The sequence below is a fragment of the Alligator mississippiensis genome, chromosome 7 (genome assembly GCF_030867095.1).
Source record: "Alligator mississippiensis isolate rAllMis1 chromosome 7, rAllMis1, whole genome shotgun sequence".
NCBI classification, from domain to species: domain Eukaryota; kingdom Metazoa; phylum Chordata; order Crocodylia; family Alligatoridae; genus Alligator; species Alligator mississippiensis.
This window is the reverse complement of record NC_081830.1, coordinates 22,344,881-22,357,022: the sequence shown is the minus strand read 5'-3', so window position 1 is coordinate 22,357,022 and position 12,142 is coordinate 22,344,881. Positions and strand designations below refer to the sequence as shown.

Genomic DNA, 12,142 nt, shown 5'->3' with positions numbered 1-12,142 from the left:
ATGGCAAAACCCCTTGCTGAACGTGGTATTTCTGGGGGAAGGGGAGGGACTTCTGGTGGCAAAGTCCGAGGGTTAGGGGGTAGAACTTCTGGTCCCAAGATGGTGGGTGACTGGAGGGCAGGGCACCCAGGGGGTGGGGTTACCCATGTGGCCTCAACAGCTTGCCAAAACTCAATAAGTGGCCCTCCACCCAAAATAACTGTCTTCCCCTGGTCCAAGGTGTCAAGACGCAAAGGGTTTTAGTCAAGAGTTAAAAGCTTTGCCCCCCCAACTGCTCTCCTAGCCAAGTGCATTGTTTCATTCAGGCCAGGTCTACATTTGGACTTTTGCCAGGGCTGTAAGTTGTGCTACTTGATACCAGCAAACCATTTTAAAACATTTTAAATATGGAAGCAATAGTAGACTTTTGCCAATGTAATTCCTTCATTCAGGAAACTTGACACCAGCACAGCTCTGCCCATCTAAGCCGCTGCTAAAGCACAGGATGACTTGGTGCAACACCACGAGAACCTTTTAATGGTAGACTGGACTTCACATACATGGTCTCAGGTCTATCTGCACAAAGTTGAATGAATAATTACTGCAGGATCAATTTTTCTGCAACAGCTCCTCAGGTTAATACTACTCTGAAATAAGCATTTTGATTCCTATACACCGAGTACGCTATTCCAAAGTAACACAACTCATTTCAGAAAACTGCAACAAAGGACACTACTGAAGAACAGTTTCTTCCAGGCATTTTCCCCACATCGCCAAGACCTCACAGAAGCAAGTGCACACAGGGGAAGCCGAGATATGTGCAGAGTCAGGACTCTGGATTGTGCTCCTTTCCATCACTGTCATCACTTGAGCTGTAAAGACAACAGGAAAGGAAAAAAAAAAAAAAAATGACAGATCACAGTAGATAAAAACTGCCTAATTTAGGTTGTGGACAAAAGCAACTCCAATGAGTTATATTCAACCTGCTGCTGGTTAAGATGCAAACTAACTCTTCTTCACAAGGTTAAACCACTTTGAAAAGCCAGAACATGTCCATGCAAATTAATCGTTGTTAAACACATTAAGAACAAAACCTAAAACCACTAACATACCACTAACCTAGAACATATTAAGTCTTGGCTGAAAAATCAAGGCAGCCTGATGAGTTCAACTCAGAAGCCAAAGAAATTAAGTTTAAAAATGCAGCTCAGCTTCCCGAAGCAACCAGTCACAGTCACCAATGAAGACATGTGGCCAAAAGCAAGTGGGTCAAAGAATGGAAGTACTTGAGGACTGCACAATTTAGTTACCAACAGTTTTATAAATATTTGGCTTCCAGGTGCTCTTTTGCACAAACTAGGCCACATTTTGGCCCAATCCAAGAGTGCTTAGTTTAGACATGAATATAGAAATATTTTCTTAGCAAAAAAATAAAACATCTTATCAGTAATGCTCATGTGTGCCAATAGGCTGCCCAGCCCAAAGAGATATCAAACAGTAGAGAATGGCATTAAAGCGTTGAGCCTGATCCTGGGAAATCTACTCATGTCCCAGGGGCAAAATACCCCTAACTTCAGATGGTGTTTGACTGTATGGTCCCTTTTATAAGGCAATGCAGTTACCTGCAAGAGCAAGGGTGTGGACCCAGGCAGCCTGGTCCAGTGCTAGCAAAAACTTCTCAACAGAACATGTGTACAACAAGTTATATCCTGAATGGGACTGGGACTTGCATGGGACTGGGACTTAGAAGAAGACAACTACTCCTAGCAGTGCCACTGATCTGCAGGATAACCGCTAGCAACTCACTGCTCTCTTTACAATTGAGAGGAATGGAGATAATATTGACCTCCTTTGTAAATCACTCCGAAACCTTGCACAGCAATTTAAACTTGAGCAAAGCATTGCCACTAGCAAATTCACAGCTGCACTGGGGCAAAACAGTAGTTATTTCATATTTATAGCTTCATAGTAGGTAGGGTCGGAAGGGACCCGAGCAGATCATCAAGTCCGACCCCCTGCCACGGGCAGGAAAGAATTCTGGGGTCAAATGACCCCAGCTAGGCAATTATCTAGCCTCCTTTTGAAGACCCCCAGGGCAGGGGCGAGCACCACTTGCCTTGGAAGTTGGTTCCAGATCCTAGCCGCCCTGACTGTGAAGTAGCACCTCCTGATAGCTAGCCTGAATCTACTCTCGGTCAGCTTATGGCTGTTATTCCTCATTACTCCCGGTAGTGCTCGGCGGAACAGGGACTCTCCCACAGCCTGCTGATCCTCCTCGGCCAGCTTGTAGACGGCCACCAGATCCCCTCTCAGCCTTCTCTTGTGGAAGCTGAACAGGTTCAGGTCCCGTAGCCTCCGCTTGTAGGGCCTGCTTTGCTGCCCCCGATCATGCGAGTGGCCCTCCTCTGGACCCTCTCGACGCGGTCCACATTCCTCCTGAAGTGCGGCACCCAGAACTGGACACAGTACTCCAAAGATTTAAATGTCACATCACTTGGGACTTCTATGTGCAAGTACAGCCTTGCCCAGCCTGCTTTTAATGCAAGGACTGAATGCTTCCCCATCCCTATGAAAGTTTCCTTCCTGCTCTTCTGCGCTGAGCAATGTATTAAAACATCAGCAGCAAACATCCAGGGCCCCTGTGCTGGGTGGTTTACAAGTACTGAGGTCAAAATCCTACCTGCTTCCTGGATCAGGCATAACAAATGGCAGGGAAAAAGACATTTTACAGCTGGAAAAGACTGAGGTGCAGAGAGACACGCTGTATGACCTTGGGAAGTCGGTCGATTTGTGGCAAAGCCAGGAATCTAGCCACAATTTTGAGAGTCTGAGTTGAATGCCCTGTTTGCAAGACGATCCCACATTTCTCCGAAGTTCATGCTGAATCATGCTGACCGTGGACTCTTGACTGAGCAACTGAGCTTAAGCATACAAGGTGGTGCAAGTTCTGACACTCCCTGCATTTAAAAAACCTAAGCCAGGGTTGACAATAGCTTGGATCCAGGTGTGAACTGGCAAAAGACAGGGAATTAGTCTCTAACACCCTTGTCTTTCAGCCTCTCAGACTCTGCTTCACTCCAGACCATCACAGCTGAGCCAGTAACAGATTCATCACAATCTAGCCTGCACCCTAGGAGTGCCTCATAGTCCAGCAGGGCTGAGCACACTGTGGCTTTAAGTCCCAAGAGAGGCACACATCAGAATACAGCCTCCCATAAAGCAAGAAAAGACCCGTAAGACAAGAGCTGAACCCCCCCCCCCCACAAAGAACCTAAAGCCCTTTATAATCCTGATGCTCATCTTCTACAGTCAAACCCCAGCTAGAGTCCTTTAGAAATAAACATAAACCTGCTCTAATTTGGCATTTGTAGTACTGGTTAAGTAATTATTGCTTTGTTAAGACTATTCAGAGCTATGGGAATAAACTTACGGTACATTTACCTGCAGTGACTATTGCCCAGTATTGCTGACAGACACCTGAATATACTTTTAAAAAGTGACATTTAGAAACTTACAATGAGGGCAAGAGTTTTTTTTAGCAACTGAATTTATAGCCCAGGACCTCAAAGAGGAGCTCCAGAGTGTGCTCCATTATCCAAGTGGTGCTTCACTGGCATTTGTGTACATGGACTTCTGATAATAATCAGTCCCCTTGTACCACAGTGACCAGAACCAGTTTGCATCTTGGATGATACAAATCCAGATACCAGCATGGACAATTCAGTTCTTTCAGCTACCTTACCTGGTTAAATCAGTTCTTTCAAAGCCTTCACATGCCTACTGTTTGCAAAGCAATCAAGTAACTTTTATGCCAACTAACTTAAAATAATCCTTATTGTATAAGCAGCAAAGCATCTAGAACAATTAAAGATTACCCAGTAAAGCTGGTTTCAAATTTACCTGAGGGAGGCAATGCTTAAGCTGACCCATGGAAATCCTTGCACAAACCAGGATGTGCACTAATTTTTTTGAATGTTCATGTATACAATCTAATTGGATTATCTAATTTTTCATTTGCTGCCTCACTCAGATAAAACCCAATAGATGTGCCTATATAACAATGGCTTGATTGGTACATTTAGCTCCTGACTAAGTCCATAGAGCCCGATTGGTTTCTGAGGACAGGTCACCAGCGGTACCCAGGACCTCTCTCCATTTTGTAAGGGCAGCAAGTAAGGGAAATTCCAGATTTTTACGGTTTTTTAAATCTGGACATTCACTAATACTGTCATAGCTCCAAGCTGACTAACGTAACCCAAGCCTTTAAAGAAAGCAGCTTTCATCCTGCTGTACAGACTGGGGAACAGACACAGATGAAACAAGCTGCCCACAGGCACTCAGCATCTGGTAGAACCAGGAAATTAACTCTGATCTACAGAATCTCAGTCCAGAGGCTTCGTCCTAAGGTAGTCATTCCTCTTGGCATGGATGGTGACAGAATCCTGCTTTAACCAGAACAGGGCCGACTGGCCTTCCAGGTTGAGTTTTCTATGATCTAAGAGCATATCGGAAAGAAACATAAGTAGTTTGTAGGATCAGACAAAACATGATGCAGAAGCAACAAGTTATATGCTTCAGCGCAGTTTTCCAAATGCCTGAGACTTGATGTAATCTGTTTACAAGAAGCAATTATAGGAAGTCCAAGCAACACCAATTTAAGCTACAACTGGTACCATATCCAGGTAGAGGCATGTGATATCAGCAGCTGCTACAGCCAAGCTCTGAAGATACAAATGTTCCTTTTTAGAACCAGGAAAATACAACAAAGCATCTTTCAGAGACCAGCTTGATTTTTCTCTAACCAGTAAATCAGATCAAGAATTTATGGTGATGCCAGCCAACCTCCATCCCAGCACAAAACAAGCAATCGCACTGTATTCATTTGTATTTTGATGACCTACATTACAAGTAACACTCATATCTAAGCAACTAAAAGCAACTGCAAATAAATTTCTGTTTGCTTTGTGCAGAGTAGATCACTAGTAAGAAGAGAGTTATACAGTTGCATGGACAGGGTGCAACCTCAGACAATACCACCACACTTTCTCCCACACCCCTGTGTAAGTACCGTGTTTCTCTCCTTCAGGTTTAAAGGCAGATTTCTAGAAGTCCCTTCTCTTTCCTCCACTCCCATCCCAAAAGGTAAAACACAGGCTTAATCAGCATACTGGATGGACTTTTTAAAAACCCCTAACAAGCATAGGTACAACCCCTAGCAGAAACATAAATTATAACCTACGTACAACTTCTGCAGAGATTAGTCATGTGTCTTTTTTTTCTTTTTTTTCCTAAATCAGGACTACTTGTCACAGATTAACACAAAGGAAAAACCTGCAAACATACAACTAACAAATGGTTGTTTCTCCGTTTAGAAGACACCAAATAATACAGTTTCTGAAGTTTCATTCATACAAAAAGCACCAAGAAATCAATTCTGCCTCCTCCTGTCACAATTAGGCACAGCAGTGACACAGCTGTATCAAGAGATCTTTGTATATCACTATGATGGGCAGTACTATTATCAAAAAAAAAAATTTATTTTTTTTTAATTTAAATCAAAAAAAGGTTTCCAAGCTGCTCTTTCAGTGCATATTGTCACACATCTAAGAGCTACACATTGCCCTCAGTAAGACTCATGACTACACTGCCTGCTTTAAACATAGCTAACCCTTCATTAAGAAAAAAAAAAAAGTCAAAACAAAAGAAAAAAGCCAAAGTATAACTGCAACATGGAAAGAAAAACTGCTCTACACATTGCAACATTTTCATTTTCTTTTTACCAGAAAAAGGGATGCTGGAAATCAATCATGTTTCCTTTTAGAGGAAGCCAGCCACTTGCATCACTTCAGGGAGGCAATTTTATGTAACAAGTCAGGCTATTCCAATCGCTCAGCCCCACAATTGACTGACTAACACAATCGCCACATCACAACTTCCTTTTCAGTTAAAAGACACACTAAAAAAGGATGGTCAACTTGTCTCAAGAGACAAAAGAAAAATGTCCCATTTCTCTTAAATGACCCACTGAACTTTTGGTAAATTCCTGTCTCTTGGCTAAATTCTGGATTATCCAATCTTCTGCCTGTGCATATGCCTCTATACTTCTCTTATATTTACCCAGCTTTGCTCAAGAAGAACATGTGAAGACTTTCCATGGCAGCAGTAAGAAGTTTATTATATGATGTGGGATTGGGAAACTTGCATTGCAAAATTCAAGTATCATCGATAGCATTCGATAATTTTTGCTAGACTAAAACAGCTAGTCTGATATTTCAGTATTTTCAGCCTTCACTCCTAACGTATCCAATTAGGAAAAGCAGGCTCTGTGTGTGGCATCAGGATTTCATGATCAGGGGACAGAATAAGAAACTTTAGGCCAGGACTGTATTTGCATTTCTGCCACTGATATGGTGGGCCCCTGCAACAAGTTTCCACAGCTATAGCATGGAAAAATTTACCCACCTCTAAGCAGTGACAGGTCTTCTGTAAGTGTGAAGAATCACAATCAAGTTGTCTCCCCACCCACAGGAGAAAAATGTTAGTTAACTGCCATGGATAGCAAATACTGCCAGAGTGTAAAGCAATTTAGGACTTCCACTCCACTGTGCAGTAGATCCAACTGTATTTACACGCTGCTACAGAAGGAACTCTAGTTAAAAGAAAAAACCCCAGACATATTACTTTCATTTTCTCTCTATTCCTAGCCATTTCCCAGTCAAGGCAATTCCCTGCTGAATAACACTGGAAAGTCCTGCATGTTGATGAATGACTCCATGACTTAGCAAAATATAAATGTGCTCATTATAACTGTTTGTCTGTTAACACAAAACCCACAGTGGCAATGGGGTTAATGTTAACTATTTACAGCCAGTACTACTAGCTGTAAACAGTTATAGTATGACATGTAGGCAAAAATCTTGGCTGGGATGATCTAGTCAGGTATGGTCCTGCCTTTGAGCAGGTGGTTGGACTAGACAACCTCCTGAGGTCCCTTCCAACCCTAATTTTCTACGATTCTGTACTATAAAGCAGAACCCAGATCCAAAGGTAATTGTGTCCCACAGTGACTGTGGATTTTAAGACAGCACACAATGATTTAAATCTAAGAGCCAAGAGGAACACACGTACGAGATGTTCCTACTAGAAACCAACAAAAGCAGGCACAAACATTCCCTCTTCGTATCTTAGTCTGCCGATGCGCCTAGCTCATCAGCAGTCTGATGAGTGGAGTATGGAAGACAAGGAAATTCCATCATTTATCTGTTGTTGTTTCATACGCTCCTGCATGCACCGACAAGGGGATAAATTAAAGTATCTGTTCTCAATTGTTTACATGCCAGGACCCCATATTTCCTCCATTTGACAGTACAAGAAGGGTTAGTTTACTGTGATTCCCCACTTAAGAACCTTACAGAAGGAAAGACCCAAGATTACAATGCTTTACAATGTTGAAGAAAAGCAGGTAGGGGTCACCTGCCAAATGAGAGAGAAACCTTGGCAGCATAATATGAAGCATTCCACATCCTAAAATTGACAAGTTCTACTATTCTAAGGTACCTCTCAAATAGTGCGTGTTGAATATGGGGGGGGGGGTGGGGGGGAGGAAATGCACCATACACACAGGTAACGGAGACTACCAGTTTGATTTGCACAATACAATCTGTGTTAGGACAGGCAAGTGCTACTTTTGCAGTTCTCACACATTTACAAATACAACTAATGTCTCAAGCTGTGCACGAGGGGGTATGCCCACTAATCACAGGAGTAACTGAGATACTGGGAAGCAGAGACACTAAGCAAAAGCACAAGAAGCAGCCTCCAACAGATTCAGAAACAGGACACAGGAGACCAAACTTCCCACCTTGTTCCCCAATGACAAAGCTGTTCTCTCTCTCAGGCTACTATCTGGAAAGTCAGCCCAGGTACCTTGACAAGAACAAGGTGAGCTCCTAAACTAAGTTTTTACTTTCACACTGGATTTTGCTCATGTCATACATAAAGCAGCATTAGATTCTGCTGACTCAGCCTGCAACCCACTAATTTCATTTGGCTTTCCAGGTCACAGCACAGGTCTATCTGGTTTCACCACAGAAGGCTAATAAAGTTAGTACCTTCCCACCCCAAATCCCTCTCTTTAATGAGGGAGATGAGGCCACACGCTGCTCCTTTTACAAGCAAGCAAGCAAGCAAGCATTCAGTGAGCTGGGACTGACAGAGAGAAATTAAGCTAGAATTCTGTTTGATGTTGTTAAACAGATTTTGTATAGCCCTACTTTCAAGCCTGCCTACTCCCTCAATTGTGTCAGAAAGTCAACAGACCACTTAAAAAGGACGCACCACTCCGTCATGATGTCTGCGATCTTCGTACATTTTAATGTAAATTTTAGCTTACATTCTATCTAAGAAAGGTTGCATAGCTCAAGAACGGTCACAAACAAGCTTTGCCAGGCCAAATCATGACCCTGAGATCCATGCATATTTAGACAAACACTTGAGAGCTTCCAAATTCATTACACACAAGTAGTCACATTATCACTAGTGCCCACCTTACACATGATGGCATCAAGTGCCCCAGACAGGGCTGTTAATATCATAATACTACATTCAGCAATTTCCCAGAAGACAGGTCTGATAGAGCAGGGGGTGGCAATCCTCAGTGTGCATGCCAGACCATGAGGCCATTTTGCTTGGCATGCCACAGCTGGCCCAGGCCCACAGCTGGGGCTGGATGTGTCAAGCAGCTGGGAGGCTGCAACTAGTGCACCAGGGTCTGGAGCCCCAGCCTGGCAGGGGCTGCACACATGCCTCGGGGCACCCGGCAAAGGGGCCTGGGCATAACCCCAGCCCCTTCCCCTCCATGTACCCCAAAGCGCATGTACAGCTGCCACCACCACAGAGCCCAGGCTGCTCACAGCAGGCAGAGGGCAGGGTGTAAACAGCTGCATCAGGGTACAGAGCCCTGGCCTGGCTCTGTGGCCGGAGGCAGCTGCACACACGTCTCGGGGCACGCAGCTGGAAGCAGTGCAGCCACGGCCCATTGCCCACTGTGCCCTGAAGCACATGTGCAGTCACTGCTGGCAGCGAGCCCGGCCAGGGCTCCGGACCCTGGTACAGCCACTTGCAGGCTCGCAGCTGCCTGCTGAGAGCAGCCTGGGCTCTGTGGTGGGTTGCCCAGAGCCTAGGCTGCTCAAAGCGGAAAGCCATGAGGCCACAAGCAGCTGCACCAGGGTCCAGAGCCATGGCCTTGTTTGTTGCTGGCAGCAGCTGCACACATGCCTCAGGGAGCACAGCAGAGAAGGGGCCAAGGCTGCACTACCACAACAAGGATCAGGCCCCTTGTGGCTCCCCCATTGTCTGACCTGGCACACCAACATCTTCCGAGGCCAGGTTGCAAGGGTTTTTAGTGCTCGCCCCAAAAATATTGCCAACTCTTGAGATACAGCATTGCATGTACCTGAACTAAATGCACAGGGCTGGAATTTCAGGTAAAGGTTTTCTTCTCCTCAACTGAGGAAACACACTAGTGGTCCACTGAAGGCAGTCAATCACCTCCTGCTAAGATTACAGGCAAAGGTGACTGCAGGCTGCCTTTAAAACTGCCACGTGTGCACCCCTAAATGGAAAAAAAACAAACAAAAAATTCTGCTGCTGGGTCTTTCTGCTCCCCCACTGCTCTCGATCCACACTTGATCCTTCCTGCCACAAGCCACTGAACCTGGAGAGACAGAGGCTTTCAAAGACTCCTTAGCAAGGGGGATTAGGCTCCGCCGCTGCTCCTCTTGCCAGGTTTCCTCCATGCACTGAACAACATGTTGGAACGCCCTCAGAAAGGGATCAAACAGGTTCCACGGACGGGTTCACTGTTGGTTGCACAATTCTGGGGATTATCCTGGCATTTCTTAAAGGCAAACTAGCTCTTCCCCCCCCTGCAAGGGAAGCAGCAGCAAGATGACACAAGGTGGACTTTTGCCCAGGCAGCCGGCAGCACTCACCTGCTCCTACAACTTCCTCCTCCCTTTAAACCCCTGCATCTTCCAGGCCCACCACCACAGCATGTACAACCCCAGGGTCCCCTAGTTCTGGGAATCCCAAGTCACCCAAGGGCACCTGTAGCCATCCTCTCCTTGCTCTCTTCGCCCTTCTGCCTGGCTTACTCATGCGTCAAGGGGCATGGGTTTTACGCTAAGGGTTTGACACTGGCGGCACCTCCCTGGCATTTTTGTTTTGGCCAACAACCACAGAGCAAGGGGGTGACAGAGGAAGGAGACAGTCCCAGCCCTTGGCCGCAAGGCAGGCAGAGGGGGCGGGAAGCCCTGGCAGTCCCGTGCCATACATGCTGCCTGCAGGCAGGAGAGCATCCGAAGCCAGCCCACGCTCCATGACCCGAGGGAGGAAGCAGCGGGGCTGCATGATGGCAGCAGCAGCATCCCCATCCCCGAACAGGGCAGGGGCAGGAGCCCCTGCTCCCGCCGCCCCGGGCATGCAGCCCCCGGCCCCCTCACCTTCACCGAGTCCACGGGGTACATGACCGTGTGCTCCATGATCCCGGCCACCGCCCCAGCCACCATGTGGGTGGAGGGGGAGACGCTGGTGGGCAGGCTCTCGTAGTCCTCCCCGCAGCCCTGGCCCTCCATGGCCAGCCCCGGCCCGGCCCCCACGGCCGCCTGGCCCCCGCCGCTGCCCGCCACGCTGCAGCGCAGCTCCATCCGCACGCGCAAGGGCAAGGGCAAGGGCCGGGTGGGAGGGAGCCGCGGCGAGCGGGAGGGCGGCAGAAAGTTCACTACTTAAAGTGACACCCTGCCAGCCACGCCCCCGGCTCCCTCCTCCAATGGCAGCCGCCGATTGGCCCAGGCCGTCCCCGCCCATTGTGGCGTCACGCGCGCAATGTTGCACTGTCCCGGCCCGGTGACGTCAAGGTTCCCAAGCAGAGCTCCAGGAGGATGGGAGGTGTCTCTGCTGCGGGCAGGGGTTGCCCTGGGGCAGGAGCAGGAGGCATCGGTGGGCAAGAGCTCTACATGAGATGTGAAGGCAGGGCCAGGGTTTCCCTAGGCAAGAGATGCCCCTTGTCAGAGACCCTGGAATGGAAGTCTGGGCCTGGCCCTTCTCAACAAAGACATGAAATTGCCCCTAAAAGTGTCTCTGGGTGCGTCTACACGAGGCTAACTGCACAGTAGCGCACGGGGCAAAAGCCATGCTAGTACGCTACTGCGCAGTAGTATTAGGCCACTGTGCAGTAAGCATCACTAAAAAGCCACTGTACTGCGTGTTGATTTTAGTGGTTGGTTAACCAAGTACTAAACTTAATGCGTGTCAATGAATAGGTACACATACCCTCCTTTCCTTTTATCCACCCACCTCCCATAGGTCCTACCAGTTCTCAGTTTCCACCTGACACTCAAAATATTTATGGCTTTCAGACCAAATGTTTGGGGCTTCTGCAGTGACTCACAATATTGACATTTTCCAAGGAAAAACAAAAATAATTTTGGCAAAACTTTCCTTAGGGAAAACACCAACACACCCACATTTCTGACCTTGCGTGAGGTTTTCAGTGCACTGAATGGGCCTGACTGCCAGTTTTTCATGTGAGATTTGAAGCCACTTGGTAGGCAGATCTCAATTCCAAATGTGCATGTAGGTCACTTAAGGATACAAGCAGAGAGACACCTTTAACAAACTGGAATGCATTGGCTTAGCAGAGGTTACTGACAGGCAGAGGGTCCGCTGCTGTTGAATGAAGAAGAGAATGAGGCTTTGGAAAGTCTTTTGTGTAAAGTCCAGGACTGGGAGTTTGGAGAGGGAGGTTTCTTTACCAACTCTGCCTTAGTCTATGTGTGCAGCCACATCCCCTCTGTGTGCTTCAGTTTCCCTAGCTGGAAAGAAATAGGACCCATTTCATAAAGATTCTGCAAGGATTCATTCCTCAAAGGCAACACCACAAGCTTCCACTGGGGCTGTGCATCCCTGAACCCACTCCACATGTTGGGGCCCTGATCATTCCCTATCTTGCATCTCACTCCACACACCTGTGCAGGGGGAGGGGAGAGCAATACCTGTGTATTTGACAATACTTTGGACAGGCAAACATAAGACAGAAGTCACGAGAGGATCAGATGCTCAAAAAACCTAAAAATGCACTGGGAGAGACACACCAGCTACTGAT

General features: G+C 46.9%; 1 protein-coding gene across 1 annotated transcript in view; it reads right to left on the bottom strand.

Annotated features, from left to right (window-relative positions):
* SLC25A37 (solute carrier family 25 member 37) overlaps positions 1-10,731 on the bottom strand; it is a 35,480-nt gene extending 24,749 nt beyond the window's left edge. Inside the window, exon 1 of the mRNA XM_006263903.4 lies at positions 10,482-10,731. Within this exon, the coding sequence (XP_006263965.2) occupies positions 10,482-10,685 (204 nt within the window). The 5' untranslated portion in view covers positions 10,686-10,731. The remainder of the gene's footprint in view (positions 1-10,481) is intronic.
* Between the last annotated feature and the right edge of the window lie 1,411 nt (positions 10,732-12,142).